General features: G+C 39.7%; 1 protein-coding gene and 1 long non-coding RNA gene across 2 annotated transcripts in view; one reads left to right on the forward strand and one right to left on the reverse strand.

The window, feature by feature from the left end:
• The window catches only part of LOC136428200 (small ribosomal subunit protein uS11m-like), a 42,911-nt gene that overhangs the window by 526 nt on the left and 24,554 nt on the right, over window positions 1–17,831 (reverse strand). Inside the window, exons 2-8 of the mRNA XM_066417540.1 lie at window positions 12,453–12,578; window positions 2,346–2,373; window positions 1,510–1,801; window positions 1,156–1,283; window positions 639–664; window positions 356–430; window positions 41–106 (exon numbers count right to left, since the gene is read on the reverse strand). Coding sequence (XP_066273637.1) covers window positions 41–106; window positions 356–430; window positions 639–664; window positions 1,156–1,283; window positions 1,510–1,801; window positions 2,346–2,361 — 603 coding nt within the window. The 5' untranslated portion in view covers window positions 2,362–2,373; window positions 12,453–12,578. The remainder of the gene's footprint in view (window positions 1–40; window positions 107–355; window positions 431–638; window positions 665–1,155; window positions 1,284–1,509; window positions 1,802–2,345; window positions 2,374–12,452; window positions 12,579–17,831) is intronic.
• Window positions 7,607–8,986, forward strand: LOC136428202 (uncharacterized). The gene is made up of 2 exons (XR_010754592.1): window positions 7,607–7,700; window positions 8,044–8,986. It is a non-coding gene; the product is annotated as an uncharacterized lncRNA (long non-coding RNA).

The following is a 17,831-nucleotide window of genomic DNA, read 5'->3' on the forward strand; positions in this document are numbered from 1 at the left end:
AGAGCAGTTACATAAGGTAAAAACTATTTCCAATACCCACCTGCCTGCCTGGTCCGATTCCACGTAGCACCAGCCGCACATTGTTGATCCCGAGATCAAGTGCTTTCTGAAAGAAGAGAAAAAACCTTTTCACACAGATGTCAGATATGGGAAGAGATAGATTTGCTGGTAAGTCATCTATTCCCTTAGAACAGAATGACTAAGCAAACTGGTACTGTTACAGTATTTTGACTGGTGGACACATGGAATCATACATCACACAACGAAACTGTGCACTTGTGGAGAGCCTTTCTAACGATGAAACCTTAATTTTTCTAACAAGTTCATTTGTGTAAAGAGTAAAAAGTATACTCACAGTTGCAATGGACTGCCCAGTTACCTCTGCAGCTACAGAAGTGGCCTTTTTGGCATTCTTAAACCCTTCCTTTCCCTGTAGAAAAAACAACACCAAATTCTTTTGACATTATTTTTAACAAAATCAAAAGGCAGGACAGTCAATGAGAAAAACCTAGCCCTTTTCAGAAATATACATGCATCATTGTAAATCATTTTCTACATGTAATGTTATATTGCCATAGTGCAAGAGTACAAAAATGACATGATATTTAATTTTTTTACTTATATGAAGTTGTACTTACACAAGTTGTTTGAGCAAGTATCTTTCCTGAAAAAAAGCATAAAGAACTGTAAAGTAAATGGAGCCATTGAAAATAGCATCTCCTAGTCCTCAGTGCTATCATTCTTAACAAATAAAATACATTCCTTTTTGTGGAGATGAATTTTCTCTGCACAATCGTGAGTTTCAACCATTTGATATATCCTTCCTGTTGATGGGTCATTTTATGACCTCTTACTACTGACTTGTGTGAAGGCACATGTCTATCCCCTCATGTAGCCATTCATGAACAATTAGAATAATAATCAAACTTGGGCAGGTTGTCACACTTGAAACAGACTTGGTTACTGAACTCCATCTCTAACATAGTTCTCAATTCCCCATACCAGATATAGACTACAGCCTTTGTCCCAACCAATATTCTATCCCTCTCCTAGCCGGGGTAACTGTTTCAGGGCTTTTTCTCTTGATTGCCGTCTTCTTATACATCAGTGAGAGAAATCCTGCAACAGTTGCAATGGCTACCCCTCCCCACCCACCTGTGCTGTCTGTACAGGTTGCATGTGTGTTGTTCCAGTTGGCGAAGACGTGGATCACAGGCAGCTGGTTGTAGGGGATACCATCAAACACCTGGCCATAGCCCGGCAGACAGGAGTTGTACATCTCCCTAGTAAGGGAACATACATCATATTCTTCAGCACCTTGAGGATTCCATATATCAAATGTTACATTTTTCATTCACAATCTTAAAATATCATTCTCTATCTCTCAAAGGTACATATCATAGATATACTTTACAATATATGACCAAGCTCTACATACTTACAAGAAATCTTAAGACTTTTGAAAGCCCCTTTCTCTTGGAGAATGTACTGTTCTTTCCTTTCACTTACATCCATTTCTGCCTCCTTGCAATGTCTTCATCAAGACTGGAGTCCTCCTGCTGAGATTCTTCAGCATCTTCCAGTTTCTTCTCTGTAGTTTCTGTAGATTCCTCCTTTACTTCTTCTGTCCATCTTGTAGTTGTGGTAGAAAATGTCCGTACATGTGATGATAGTAGTGCTGATTGAACCGGCCTTCCTCTCAAGTCGATAGGAGAGTTTCTTACCAAGGTGGTGTTACATCTCACCAGGAGTCTTCTGGTTGACGCTAAGGACAGGCAGCGGACTTGAAGAAGGAGAGTTTCTGTCAAAATAAGAAACATAAAAGAGGCACAAACTATTAATCTTATCTTTAACTTAGAAGTTAGGCATCAAAGAAAATATTGAGGTCCCTTGGTATCGTTTCACAGAGCTCCTGGCTGCAATCATTTGATGATTGGAAGACCCCCGGTTCGAATCCAGGGAAGGGCATCCTGGTTGGAGCTGCATTCGTCTTTCAGAAGGGATGTAAAATCGGCCTCGAACACGTTAACAGGCACTACAAGTACAACAGTCTTATTCCTCCTATGGGTGCCTACTGGCTGTAACGTTACATGTACTACTTCAGATGAATATATGTTTTGTGAAAGAAAATCCTAGTAAAAGAAAATCGACCCTTAGTGCCGCCCTCCCCCAATTCCACTAGAAAATGTTGGCCACGGTGAAATAAGTTGACTTATGACGCGTTTATTATCACCAAAACGTACTTCAAAACAAGTTCTAACCATTGTTATTAGCGGATTTCTATATATTACAACTAGAAGGTCTCTGTAAAAGAAAAATGATCGCATTTCATAAGTCTGACTTACCCAAGGGCGCAGCCATCTTGTTTTATCCCTACAGAGAGCAGAAAAACGTGAATGAACCACAAACTTGACAAAACAATGGAACAATATCTTTAGAATTAATTTTCAGCATATAATTATAACTAGTTTAATTCAATAAGTAATAAGGTATACATAGCTGTTATTATACCTCTCAAGGCCAGCGTGACGTTTTGTTTTCCGTGCAATTTCGCTCCGATGCCGTCTTTGCGCGCGAAAGTTTGAACAATGTCAGATATGAGATGAGGTAGGTTCACCCAAGGAGGTTAAAACTATTTTAACCTCCTTGGTTCACCGGTCTATTCAACGTTACGAGGGAAACAATGTCATCGTTTTTATTACAGGAGAATGAAGACGGTAGGATATCTAAGAAATCTATGGTTTGAAGGTAAGGGGAGTGATCATCGGAACAACATTTACCTGCAGAGTTCCGTGAACTTTTTTTGTAATGGGGGTGGGGGGCAAAATGCAAATACAGGTAACGTTTCTACAGAAAACTAACTTTCATTGACTTTGACGTGTGAAACGTTGCTATGCATAAAATGTAGAATGCCCTTTGTACACACTCTTGTTCCTGACCAGATAGCTCAATGGATAATGATGATCATTGATGATATTTATTATGGTGCAGACTGCATTCAGAAATAAAACTCACAAATTAATGGGTGGGTTACTGAATTAGGTTGATTTTAGGTCCAGAATGTTGGTGTTTTGTTTTATTATATATGCCCATGTAATTTTCATTGCCTAGGTTACAAAATTGGCAACCACATGATACTAGTATATGGATTAATTGACACCTAGGCACATTGAAAGATTAGATTTTCATTTGATGATATGAACAGAAAAAAATACAAGAAAAAACTCAAATATTTCTATATCACCTTTATGTAACCATCTGTCCCTAGTCATACCTGAAATGGTAATTTAACTTAAAATGGTTAATTATTACACATGCTGTTTGATAGTCTTTTTAATGATTCAGACTGGCAGTAAAGGTCCGCATTGAATGTTGCAATTGTACTGCAAAGTCCTGTTGAAACTTCTTAGCAGCAATGGACAATTGGTAATTTCTATACATCCAATATTGCACATTGTTTTCATGTGGTATCATTTTGTTGCTGTGTTGATTGGTTTTCATTAAAATCTTTTGACAGATATTTGCTGATATCGTCAGTTGTATTGTTAGCTAAGTTGGCCCATATTCAACACAAGAAATAATTTCAAACTACAGAGTATGTTTATTTAAATTCTACTAATTGAATTGTGAAGGGTTGGGTTTGATTATCTGTACTTTGTTTGTTTACAGATGGTAGAAAATTGTGTAGGATTGTATTTGACCATCCTTCCGAAGGGGATAAAATTTGGAAGCAACCTCTTTGGTCTTTATTAACTTAATATCAAGGAGAAGCATTAAAACCACACTCTTACAAGAAAAAGACAGAGGTTTCTTATATGTACATGTAGATGATATGTGAGCAATTGAAATGTAATGATAATTTTATGGCCGTGGTTTAACCTTTGTTAGCAGTGTGTGTGAATGTGTGCAGTACATTTACATGCCCTTTGTTGAAAAGTGCCAATTTGTGGCAGTACTATTCTGTACTGCTAACGTTTCCAACAGAACATCAATGTCTCGGTAAATTGGTCAAATTAAGATAAACCAACCTCATTTGCTTCACTTTGTTTCTTGATGAATTGCGGGGGAAAAATTCTCCAAGTCCATGGAGGGCTACCCGCAGGAGGGGTATGGGACTTTAACCATTCTGCCATGAAATTAAATGATTTAATTGGCCTTGTCTCATTCTGTGGATGATATACAGCTGTGAGGTACAGGGGGTCTCTATGCCACAGACAATATTGTCCCACGAGAACACTAAATTCCACCCTTAATATGCATTTGTGAGGAGCTTTAATCTAGAAGTGGCTTTTGTCATGCTCCAATATTGGCATTTCATTTGCAAATTATGACCTTCTAATGTTTGGTGCAACTCCCTAGGAGCTGTGGTTGCCATTTCTCCAGAATGCTTGCAGTGGAGAGATAAGCAATGGTTACTGCGAAAGTTGGTTTTCCCTGCCAAATAATTAAATGAAAACACTCCAGAAGGGAACTCAATTTTGGTGGCCCCCGTCTGCAGTGAGTAGCTTTTAATTAAGAGTTGCTGATTTGTGCACACGGATCTCTCCCCGCTGACATAGCTGCGTGGTGACGTGCACTGTACATTAATGTTGAAAGGGGCAGACTTGGAAGCAAAGTTAATCGGGTAGAGTTCAATTATTCTGTGTTTCTGCGAGGGCCTGGAGTGCTGTGGCATGTCTTAAGCAGGGAACAGTGGGCTCACTGGGCTGTGTCCTGCCTAGGTGTGACAGCAGGCTTAAGTATGGCCAAGACCTCCTGCCCTCAATTACTTCCAACTAAAAAAAGTGTGTGGATCTAAAGCCCTTGGAAGGGAGCCTTCGTCGTGTCAGAACTTGAGTTCAAAAGTTTGCAGGCTTTTCAGATGAGGGTGATCTAGTCCGTACATGTAACGGTAATGGCCTTTAAAAATTCATACCAAGAAGACATGTATGGGCAGACAGAGAGTGTCCATACCTAATGTAATATCTGCAGGTACAAAATAATTCCATCTAGCTGATTACCACTAGGATGGCCTCTCCAATGTGCTAACACAGGTCAAGCATATCCTGGCATGACCGAGTTAGACCTAATAGAGAATCCCCCTACTGAGATGAACACTAGCCTTCCGAGCCATTCCTATTAAAGCCAATATTTATTTTAAGGTACTGTGCATCCTGGAGGGTTCCCACAGGGGTGTGTCCATCCCAGTTCATCATCAGAATGCTGTGCCGAGGTAGGAAATACAATTGATTGGTGGGATGGAAAAAATGTGCTTTGCTCAAGCTGTTGCCATCTGTGAAAGTGGCGGAAAGCACCATTCACTTAAAGTGATTTTATTTACAAGTTTTTTTGGCACGCCCATATCCATGACCTTCCAACAGTGTCAAAAGCTCAAACTTAAAATTTAAGATTGGTTTATTGTTTTAAGTTTTGGTTTACGTTTTGCACAGTCAGTTTCAGTGATTGACATACAGTTGTTTGAAGAAAAATGTTGCAATGTAAACTTTGCTTAAACTGCAAGACCTTGCATAATCTGTATTGCTTAAGTTGGGGCGTTCTTATGATCATATTTGTATCACTGTATGTGGCCATTGGTATGTGTGTGTTACTGTGATTGCAGCCAAAATTGTTATTAGGAAGCACATGTCACTGAATCTGAGTTTATACCATGATACTGTGAAGTTTACTTAAAAAGTCTGTTAGAAAAGTTGAAAATGTTAGGGTGGTATTGTTCATGCCATCGTTTAGCCATCAGTTTCTAGTTAAAAGTGGACATGGCTGTATCATCAAAAGATTTCAATCTTATGATGTTATTTGCAAATAACATGCTTTTCACGTGCACTCATTAATACGTAATGAAAGCAATTCTGAAGCTGTCATGATCATTTTTTTTTCAATGCAGGCAAATGTTGTGGGAGTGTCCATTGGTTTCCATTGATTGATGAGATTGCTTTTCTGCCAGCCAGAAAAACAACATCGTAATTAATGGTGCTCAGCAAGGTTGTGACTTTGAGAAAATATTTGTCTTTCCTCCCTCGTAACTGATGACAGTCACACGCTTTGGTAGTGCCAATTTGATCCAGATGCTTGAAAATTACATTATGAAGTTATGGCTTTGTTTAACAATAGTCAGTAATGTCTCTGGGTTTCAATCATCCTTGATGTGATGTACAAGTAAAAGTCTTAAAAACTCTGTGTGTGTGTGAACAACATAACTTGAGAAGCTACAGATGAATCCTAATCATATTTGGTAGATGAGAGGGGGTCAGGAAAACGAAGGTCAAGTTCGATAATGGCCCCCTTGCGGATTTCTAAGGCACTGCAACAGAACTTCCGGTTTTGATACCATGTGTTCAGGACATGCTGTGGTTTTGATTTTTTAGTGGCAGATAGCTTCCTTGTTAGACAGTGGAGGAACTGTTTAAGACATGGAAGAGAAGTTCAACCAAATTCCCAGTAGAGCAGTGAGATGGAGATACCATAATATTTAGGGTGCCCTGCAGGAGCTAAGATGGTCAAGTTTGATAACCTAATTCTGAAGATCTCTGTATTGAACATTATTGACCCAAGCATCTGATATCAGATTAATTAGGAAACGCTGTTGATGATCTGACTGAACTGGTAGGTGAAGCATCATATTCTTCATTGTCTGATCACCCAACAAAACTATGTACATATCCACTGATATTAAGGTACATAGTGAACAAATTATTAAAAGACTAAGCTGTGGATTCAGGGTTAAACTTTACACCTAATAAGATAGACAGTCACCTGAATTTTAATTGTCTTATTTAAGAAATAGCGGTAGTGCAATAACCTGATTACCGTTATCTAAACAATAAACTTTCTTGTTGTTGTGTGGATGATATTGTAAGTTAAAGCTAGATGATGATACATTGTGATGTTGATGGATATGATCAATCTCCAAGCAGATGTGGTGGACACTTTTGTACACTTTTCTGACTGGCCGGCTTTTCTGACAGTCCTCTTATCTCAGGGGTAAAGTACTGTCAGAGAAGTCATCAGGTCAGGAGAGTGTACAATTGTCCACCACAGAATCTGCTTGGAGATTAGGATAAGATGCCTCTTTGTCATTGTAGAGAGGAGTCTGTGGTTACAGTTGCAGACGTGATGTGTCATAGTCAGGGAATCTAGATGATTTGATCATGCATGAATGATCAAACCCTTCCAAGTGATTGACATGAGTGATGAAGATGGCTGACATGAAGGATGCTGATGCTGTGGAAGAGGGCGAGGAGCAGGAGGAGACATTGATTCAGTTGAGACTAGACAGGTAGAGTCTTCCACTTGTGATTGCTATTATGGGCTATGAGGAAAATTGCTGTCTTTGAATATTGTAACTGGAAAAAGATTGCAGGAAGTTAATGATGATGTTGGATCATGAAAGTTTCATAACGGAAATGTTGAACAAATTTGTATTACCAATACAGGCTGACTTATGTGTTTTGTATGTGAAAATACTTCATCGCTTGGATACTTTTATTACATATTTCATTGTTTTCAATGTTGTTTTGTCAATGTAGGGTGCCATCAGGTAGGCTTGACTTCTTAACCTTTAACACTTAACCCAACAGAAGATGCCGTAAACAAGATATGCTGATACTAGTGATAGCACAGACAGCAGGGAAATGGCTTTCTTTTCAACGCTTTCCCTGCATCCAGCCTGGATTATAAGGATAACAGAGCAAGGCTGGTATGAGGTGAGGAAGCTTTAAGGTTCTGTACTGCTCTCTCGTATCCTGTTCCTTTTGTTGTTCTCTTAAATCCTACCTGCAGCTACACATTAAACTGAGCCAACTTTAATCCTCGACTTGGAAAGATCAAGAGATGTCTGCCCAAGATTACGATCCATGTTTACACACGCTTAAATGGTATCTGAAGTGCTATAAATTTTGACGTCATGTCAAGTCTTATGAAAATCGTTTTGGTGTTTAAGAAGGTGACCCTGTAATGATTGCTAAATGTTTGCAGAGGGGATTTAAATGAACGGCCTATGGGAATCACAACTGAAGTTGACAAATAATTCAAAATTTTGTGTTCCAGATGAAAAAAGTTTTTAAAAGGCAGCACAGGACAAGGTTCAAGATTGAAGGCATCTTCCCAAGGTTTGTTGGTGAATTTCAGTTACTTTATTTGTCATGATTTAAGCTCTGCCCGAGGAATGACACTGAAGTGAGCTGACAGCCACGTGTGATGAAAACAAAGCAAGACAAATGTTCCCCGGCCATCCCCTCCGCCATGTGGCACATTAAGATTCCTGGCACAACGTGTTGAACCCCTCGTGAACAATAGCAGTATCACCCCAATTTTCAACCGCTCCGAGGGACAATTTGCGTCAGCGGCTCCTACTCTTTTCCGAACTGCAGGTAAAAACAAAGCAGACCACACAAGGTGTAAATGTTGTCACCTTACGTTTTGTTCACTGTTGGCGAGCGGTGGTTTTGATGTCAGCGTAGAAGGTGAACCTTTGTCCGGGTAATTATAGGGTAGGAATCGTCGAGCGTTGGACTTGTTGACTTTTCTTTGTGAATAATCCTCTAATGTTGACTTAGCACAGTACAATACTCCAACTTAGGAAGGATTGTTAGGCTTAGTCTTGTAAATCAACTTGAAGTGCAATTCTCAGAGCATAACCTTATTCTTAAAAAAAGAAGAATTGTTTATTTTGGTCTTAGTATAGTCAAACCAGTTTGATGCCTTGGTTGTTTGATTCATTATATATATATATTCCAATATCTGAATAATACAGTAATGATATACACTTGAGTGCAGAGTAGATTTTAGTTTCAAATTATTTACTTTTCTTTTGACCTTGTGTGTAGACGAACTTTATTGTAGTCATGTTGAATGTGTATGCATTTTTATAATAGGGCAATTTTTGTAAAGGAACAGTCACCATAACCGCAATGGTAGTCTGCTAGGATCCCAAGAGGAGATTTTTTTATCATTCTTTTTTAGAAAATAAAAAACCCTGGAATTAAATTGATTTGGCCTATCTTTTTAACATGGCGATTGAAATGTCTTTTATTGATGAAACAAAGGTATACTATCATACATGTTAGAACCATACACGACATAATCCTAGTCAGAAGCCACTTCAAGCCTGTAGTCTTTAAGGCATTATTACTAACTCATGTACCAGTAATTAGACAATATGGAAGATCACAGTTGGCTCGGAAAAGTTTTTCCTGCATTTCAATTTGATTCCACTTTCACCTCTCCCCGGAAAATGCACACAAGCTGAAATTACAACAGTGCAAAATTCGGTACCATTGTGAACAGGCAGGCTTTGGGTTCAACCAAAGGACAACAGGCCCAAGGATTGCCCGTAGCACAAAACATTCTTTTCTTTCAATATAATGGCGGACATCACTGAAATGACTTAAATGTCATATACTGAACAGATGACAATTGTTGTGTTCACCTTAATCATGGAATCATATAATCATTTCATTTTGTTCTGCCGGTTGTGACTGTTACTTTTGTTGCATCTGTTGCTTAAAAGTCTACACACATTTGTACATCCCTCCTGTTGTCTTAAAAAGCAGAACTTCTCAGAGGAACATCAGCTTGAAACACATTACATCTCTCAGCAGGTACTTCCGTAAGTAAAGTGCAAATATTATGTAGTAGAAGTGCGGAAAAAAGCAATACAATTTGTCCTGCTAATTGTATACATTCTCGTTCTTGCTTTAGTATGGAATAAGAAATTAAAGCACTGACATTACTGAGGAATGTTTTGTGGAAAATACTCTATCCTTGAAGAAACAGACTTAAACACTGATGACACTCCTGACAAATTAAGTAAAACTGAAGCAGCTACGCCTGCATGCAGACTGTCAGGTTAAGTGGCACCTCTCGCCATACGTCCGCATGACACATTCGTTGCCTGAGCGCAAGCACTGTAATCTTGCTTGTCATCATGTCGTCTCCTCAATTACAACATTTAATCAATTGTACTTACCAGAAGACAATCCCAGGTGGCCACTGATACCTGTTTAGACTAAACGTTTTATTTGATGGCCAACAACACTGTAGTTGTGGCAACCTTAACGCTGTTGTGGGACACTTCAAAACCAATGTTCCCATATCATTTATTCATGTTACTTCTAGCAATTAAGCAAAATAAGCTGGTGGCTCCTGTACATGGCATTACACCCCAACAATGCAGAGGAAACCATCTCAGGCTTTTAGCAACTGGGTTTCCTGTGGAAGCATTCTGCCTAATTTCACCATGTAAGTTGACCAGAGTTGATCATTAGGACTCGGGTAATGTTGATATGAAATGACTGTACCCTTATCCTTCTCTGCTGCTGCTGTGTTTTTCTTACCAATGTGATAAGGTGTGAAACAGTCACATGCTTATGTGCCTGATGGTAAAACGGTCAAGGTTGTTGTAAAATCTAACAAACAAATGCAACAGTAAAAACTTGAAGAAAAACTAATATTGGAAGGTTAGTTAGAAGTAAATCATGTTCCCAACTGGAAGAGCTGTCATTCTGACACTTCAATGTATCACAACAGAGATGTAAACAGTTGATGTCTTATTCTGTCCAAGAAGTTTTGTCTTGCTAACTTCTTATTTTTCCAATGCCACAAAGAGGCCTACCAGAGATAATAATTATACCTCTGTATGTTTGTAACAAACTCCCTTATGTCCTCCCCTCCCCCTCATTTTTTCCAACAAAACATGTCCCAAGGGGTATATCATTATCTGCATTTTAAAGCAAATGTAACATTTATCTGTAATGACAGTTGTGTGCAGGTGCTTGAATATTCACATCCCTCCCCCTTTTTGTTAACCTTCATGCTTCATCAGTGCAAAGGTCCGTTTATGACTGCTCTTTTTCTCTGACTTATATGATGTTATGACATCTGGGGAGTTATAATCTTTTATATTAGTGGATTAACAATTAATATCAGTGAAAAGTGAAAAGATGTTACAAAATGAAAATGACGCAAGTCAGTTTTAGAATGGTGTCAATACTTTGTGAACATCATTCTCATACCTTCGTTACCATCTGTAAGATTTTGCATTCATTAGGATAATTAAACTCTGCCATGTTCCAAAAGAGGCAGAATCTGTGGCTTTGAATTCACTTTGCGTATGGCTGCCACTATGGCCTAATTTCAAGCTCTTCTTATAGTGGCCAAGTTATCTTGTTTCAATATTTGCTGTTCTAATGTCTGTTGTAATCACTCACTTCCTTTACAATCTGTTGCATTTTGTGTGAAAGTCATTGATGTTACAATCCCACAAAGTTGAATTATGTGGGTCTGAATTCACTGCTACAGCCATTATGTTGAGGTGTTGTGACCTTCTCAAGCTCCTATTTAGACATAGCTGATTTCCTCTGGAACAATTGAGATGAATCTATTGTGCAGGTGTAGCTTCTGGGAAGACTATTCACCCAGATTAATTGTGTCGGGTACGGGTATGTTTGACATCAAACCTAATCGGGCTCTCTAGGTTTTACAACAACGTTCCATCCCCCTGTAGTCTTAAAGTAAATGATTACAGACAGACAAGCCCTGCTGTCATTATTGTCAACCTTTCCAGTCTGGTTTATTTATGCTGGGACAGGACAGTGCCCCTGTACGGTTCACTGGATAGTCATTACTATGCAGGTTTCCCCTTCCCCCTCATTAGGCTTCGTCAGGTGTTAACTTCTCCAGTGTTTGTTATAATGCCTGTTGGCGTACTTTTGAACACCAGCAGATTTAATGGCTGCCCTGCGGGGTAAATTACCCTGACAAGCTGCATGATGGATGAGGGGTGGCTCCGCCTGCAGACATGGTGCGGTGTCTTCTTCGCATTGTTTATTCTCTTTTCCCCCTGTTACTAACACTCTCATTACAAGACACGACATGATTAGTCTTATGTGTAGCCTCCAAGGAAGTATCGTTTCTTCCCGAGCGAGGTCTCTCTAGATGTGGAGGCTGTGGCACCGTGGATGTGGCAAGGGAAGAGTGCAGTGTCATGAGGGCTGTGTGTGGTCAGGTTAACATCAACAAAACTGCTACAGGCATCTCATTCAGCATGACCTGTCACTTACCCTCACAGACACACAGCGAGCCCACCTGCACGACACTCACACCTACCGCAGCTCAAATGGAGCTCAATAAAGATGGGCACAACTTCCCACCAATCACCACGACCCTCGCACATCAAGAAGACACAGTTTTCAAATGCAGTTGTGTTAACATCTGATAATTTCACCAAGGTGTTGTTTATAGTATGATGAATGTCCTTACTAGTTGATCATCATTTCCCGAGAATGTTAATGGTGACAGCCCCTATTTTGAAAATGTTTTTCTAAACAGTATCCTAAACAGGACAGGTGTGATACAACACAGATGTAACAGATGATAGGTGTGAAGTTCTGCATGACAGATACTTGAGTATTAACATACCTAAATAGGTGAAGAGTCAACATGGTGGATAATTATACCTCACAGGTAAACCCAAGACGTCTTGAGACAAGTGTCCACTTTCTCAGGGGACGGTCCTGCTGTGCCGGAAATGATTGTCTTGGTGCGGTTTCCTGATGTCTTCCTCCCTTGGGGACCCAACCTATCTGTCAAGAATTGTAACAAATCACAAGAAAGGTGTGGACATCCAAATTGTTAAAACAAACACCCTTTGTGAATAGAGTAAACAGATGGGCAAAGTGGATGGGCCTGAAATAATAGCCTTAAGTGTTTCACCTGTGCGTCTTGGCTTATCTTGGGGCCCATCTTGCTGGCCCATCATTACAAGCTTTACTTACCTGTCAATTTGTGTAAGATTTGTGATTTATAACTGTCAATGAATGGCACACCTGTGTTTGGTGTTCTTGTCTACAGGTAAGTCCATCAGATCAAACCCCACATTTTGTGAGTGTCTGTTTTTCAGCATGGAGATGCTATCTTTTAAAACATTTTTCTTTCACATTGCTTGTTCCAGTCTACATGTAGATATACATCTCCATGCTATCAATCATTTTAAGGAATGTGTAAAAAATAATTCCTTACATCATTAGCATTACATCAAATACAACATGGGTGAAGTTGCCATGGCCTCTTAATTTCTCTACCACTTTTATTAGTATCATCTATTGAAGTGTTATTAAGTAATCTACTGCCACAACCTACCAGACAGAGGTATGGCCATTAATGCATCCTTGCTTTGATTGTCCAATGTCCAGTAAGTTCCTAATGTCCCAAAGGAAGGTTTATTGCTAACTAACGGTATAGCAGTCCATTCTACAACCAACACCCTGCACACATGGCACATACCCTATTCAATGGTAGTAAGAAATATGGACATCAATTCAAAGGAGGTGTGAAAATGAGGTCCATTTTGTTATCTTAATCTGTTGCCCATTCAATTTGTACTGGCAGTTCTTAAATACCATCAGATGACCATGCAATTATCCTCTTATGGGTATGAGTGATTCAAATGTTGGATAACTCATTAAAGTCTGATAAGTTCTAGGAACAGATGTTGCCATTCCAAAGCTGTCAATAAAGAGTTAGCCTGTGCTTATCCTGGTTGTTCAATTCTATCTTCCCATTACATACATGTATGTGTTGTTTAGCTCTAAATGTTTAACATGTTCCCTGCTGCCGAAGCCCGTAACCAATGCAAACTTGTTGCTGAAAGTCTACTTCGGCAGGGAGAAGGTTAAGACAACATATCACAACAACATATTATGAATGCTGCTTTTCAATGAACAATGATAGCTCTTTAATTATTTGCACCGGCCATTTAAGTTACCATACACACCGTGAAGCAAAGACACCATGGTATACATACAAAGGTACAGGAGACAAAGGGAATAAGGGAAGCAACGTGAACAATTATCTGAAAGGGAAGACATTTAAGAGAATGAAGATGGGAAAAGTACCTATGGAAAACGATGGGAACACTTTGAAGAGATAGCTTTGGGCTACGGTAGACACTGTTTCTGAGACACAGTCCAACATTCTTTATTCGAAATTGCGACAATACAATACAATACACAGTGGAACGCCAGGCAGACAAGCTGGTATAACATTGTCTAACATTGTGCCTGTAGGGTGGCGGCATGTCATACTCTTGTGAACTTGCATGCCCGTAGCCAGGGGAGGTTCGGGGGGTTCGTCCGAACCCCCCCCCCCCACAGGCTTGAAGGTCCACTTTTTTAGGCTTGAAGGTCCACTTTTTCAGGCTTGAAGGTCCACTTTTAAATGTTCAAGATTTTTTTCAAGGCGGACTTACTTGTATCACCAGCAACGCCACAGAAGCTAGAATGCTAGAAAAAACTTTGTCTCTGATTTTTCCTCTGAATTTCTCTCAAAACACAGAAAATGCCCTTTCAGAAGGTTCAATTCTTAGAATTTGAAACGCGCGAAGGTCCACTTTTTAATGTACAAGGTTGTTTTTTTCTAGGCGGACTTATTTGTATCACACCAGCGGAGCTGGAATTCCTAGAAAAAACTGCTAACTTTGTCTCTGATTTCTCTCTTTAAAACCCTCTCAAAAACACAGGAAATGCCATATCAGAAGGTTCAATTTTTTAAATTTTCCGGGGGGGAACCCCCGGACCCCCCTAGAAAGCTCGCGCCTGCGGCGCTCGTCTCGCGCCTACGGCGCTCGCTGGTCCCTCAAACATGAAAACGAACCCCCCCATTCAAAATCCTGGCTACGGGCATGACTTGTCATGTATCTACCTTCCGTTCAATGAAACATTGTTTTAGAATTATCATAAAGAACTGCAACAACATCATATGCAAGTGTGTTACTGCAGAAAAAACGAAATAAACAGCAGATGCAAGTATTGCCGCATTGTCGCACTATGTAGGGTAAAAAGGTATCATCAAATGTAGGTCTGTGGCTAAATATTCAATGTGATTGGGAACCTGTAATTGCCGCATTAGCGAAATTTTCTGTAGTGACAACTTCACACTGGTTCTCTTAACATACTATATCAAGCTATCAATGCATTATTACCTCGATCAATGAACGAACAATGGATGAAAAATTGAGCAAATTCCCCATTTAGCATAACAGAATTGACTATCGATTGTTTAGTACTTCCAGCGACGTTAGAATATGAATATAATTGCTTATTGTAATTTTCTGTAATGACAACTTCACACTGGTCTGGTTAACATATTATATCAATCTACTATTACATCATTACCTTGATTATTAAATAAACTTGACTGCTGAGAAATTGAGCAATTTTCCATTGACTAGAATTGGTCATCCATTGTTCAGTACTTCCAGCGACGTTAGAATATGAAGATAATTGCTTATTGTATCCATGGAGTCCCCGCCCATCGCATGTCATCAGGCGGCCATAGTGCGGCAGGTGGTTCAATGGAGCATGGGTTTATTTAAAAGGTGAGGGTAATATCGCACGTCTTTTGTTGTGCAGCTGGCCTCTGTTACAGATGAACCCATTGGTCCGCCGGTTGATACCACTTAGCTAGGCTGTAAAACGCCAAGAGAGAGATGATCAGAGATGGACACGTGGAAGTTAAATGGCTGAAGAGTTCTTTGTACATGGCGTTGTACAACCATCCAAGGTTAGCGCCTACCAGGCTCCAGAGGTGGCTGGAAAGAGTAGAAATTGACCAAATAGACAGATAACATGCCAGAGGAGGTCGCCAGTTGGTTTGCCACCCCAGGAGGTTAAATGGCAAAAGAGTTATGTGTACATGACGCTGAATCTCATCCAAGGTTACCCGGGACTTAGGACAGGTTTAGACTGGCAACACTGCTGATAGTTAACGTTAAATAGTTCTATGTGTTTAAAGTAAAAGCTTCAGTCTGCGGTTACACCCTTTGAATTTTCAAACAGTATTTGATTAGAAAATGTGAGTTTAGGTAAGCAAGAAATGGTCTTTGCAGGTTGGACAAACCTTGTTTTCTTGAGAAGAACATCAGAATATATTCTGAAACAAGTTTTAACTGTATTTTCCAACACAAAAATTGGACTCAGCCAAATGTTCAGAATATATTGGATGTCAAAACAGTAACAATCCGTACTAAGAACCACAACAAACAGTTACAAATTGCATACATTGTAAGTTTGTTCTTGCCACTGTCGGCAACAGTTGTATTTAACCAATGAAGGATGCACGTAAGTATGTGCAGCAAATTGGGTATATTGGTAATCAGGCACAAAGGGCGTTATGCGGGTATCATGGAAAACAAATGATCTTGTCTTGCACTGTTTTGTAAAGCGAGTACAATAGGGCCTTTCATATCCCACTCGCAGAGACAAATGTTAGGAACAAATGAGAAGGAACTTTACTATAGTTTAAATGTATATCTTTGCCATAAAGCTAAATAAAACAGTCTTAAAAGCCGATTACATGATTCTCAACAGTTGACATCGTTTAGTTGATCCCATTCGTTACACTTAGATCCTTGTTGTCTCGGCGTGATAATGTTATCTTCTCTCTAATCTGTGGACCTGTCTAAAGCCCTGATTGCAGAAAGATAAGCAAGGCCGGCGGTCTTTTGAAACCTCCACATCTTTGTTCACAGGTAGATCCTTATCTCCGAAAGTAGTCGTATAATTGATCGCAGCGATTGTTGTTTCAATCTGACTTTGTCGCTGGGCACCACAGTCGACTGAAGCCATTTTCAAGGCGTCCTACTTGTTGTTTGGGACGCTAGAAAAGTCGTGTTTTCGAGAATTGTCCGTCTATCATACTGTCAAGCTGGTATTGTATTCGTCTCGAAGGCTTTTGTTTCAAAAGACTGGCCTCAAAACCTCCAAGCTGCCCTAAGGAAGGACTTATGTTGCTGACGTCAGGTAATACCTATTGTACCCGCGAGACTCCTGGAGGCGGGTCATCGATAGGCATCTTCCTATCGAAGGTCACTTTGGCCTAAAAACAGTCCACGATGAATTAAAACTTGTTCTCAATACAATCATAGCTCTCCTGAGCTCGAGTTTAATTGGGTTGAAAAAAGTAAGTACCTACTTAAGTCGTAATCATCACAGTTGGATTATACAAGTAAATCTTTCCAGCTAGGTCTATAGTAAATGCAAACCTGGTAGCCATTGGATTCTGCCAGGTGACCAGAATGGGGGATTTTTTTTTCCAAAGAGCAATATTTTCCTTTGAGCGTCATTTTTTTCTTGCCAAAGTAATGTGTATAGTATTTGTCATGCGGTGAACGTGGGTGACTCTGATCGTTTTACTCACGCCGCCGTGCCACGCATGAGCCAAAGGCTTACATCCCATGAATTACAAGGCGGTTCGAAATTGAACATTGCCCCCAGATGTCCACGGATTAACCCTCGTGCCGCGTGAGGTACGACATGCCAAAAACAAAGTTCCGAACCGGACATCAATCTAATACTGGGCAGCATTTAAAGATTTGCACAGGACTTATCTTCAGGACCATTGACTCCAGACACTTACCTTCTACTTTAGGGAATTAGTGAAGCAAGTTAAGAAAAAATGCGGAGGCTTTCAGGAGTTTGACACACCTGTAATGAAAAGTGCAATCAGCGAGCTGGCTGTTTATGTACAATTGAATCAGACGTCTGGCTGAATGCTGCATTCACAGCAGGACATCGATTCATATACACCTATTCATATATGATCTAAATGGCCACAAGGCTGCGATAGTGAGCACAAAGGGAATGAGAGAATGGAATGGTGATGATGAGATGAAATATACCAAATTAGGTCAGAAAAAAAAGATGGAACACTTTTTATTGGTGTCATATATCGTCGCATTCAAAAGAAAAAACGACGTTCTTGAAAGCTAACCTAATATTTCAAAGCACAGTCACAAAAAGGTATTTCAATTGAAAGATAACTGGTTTAGATAACAATCG

This window comes from Branchiostoma lanceolatum, chromosome 2 (genome assembly GCF_035083965.1).
Source record: "Branchiostoma lanceolatum isolate klBraLanc5 chromosome 2, klBraLanc5.hap2, whole genome shotgun sequence".
In the NCBI taxonomy this organism is placed as follows: Eukaryota; Metazoa; Chordata; class Leptocardii; order Amphioxiformes; family Branchiostomatidae; genus Branchiostoma; species Branchiostoma lanceolatum.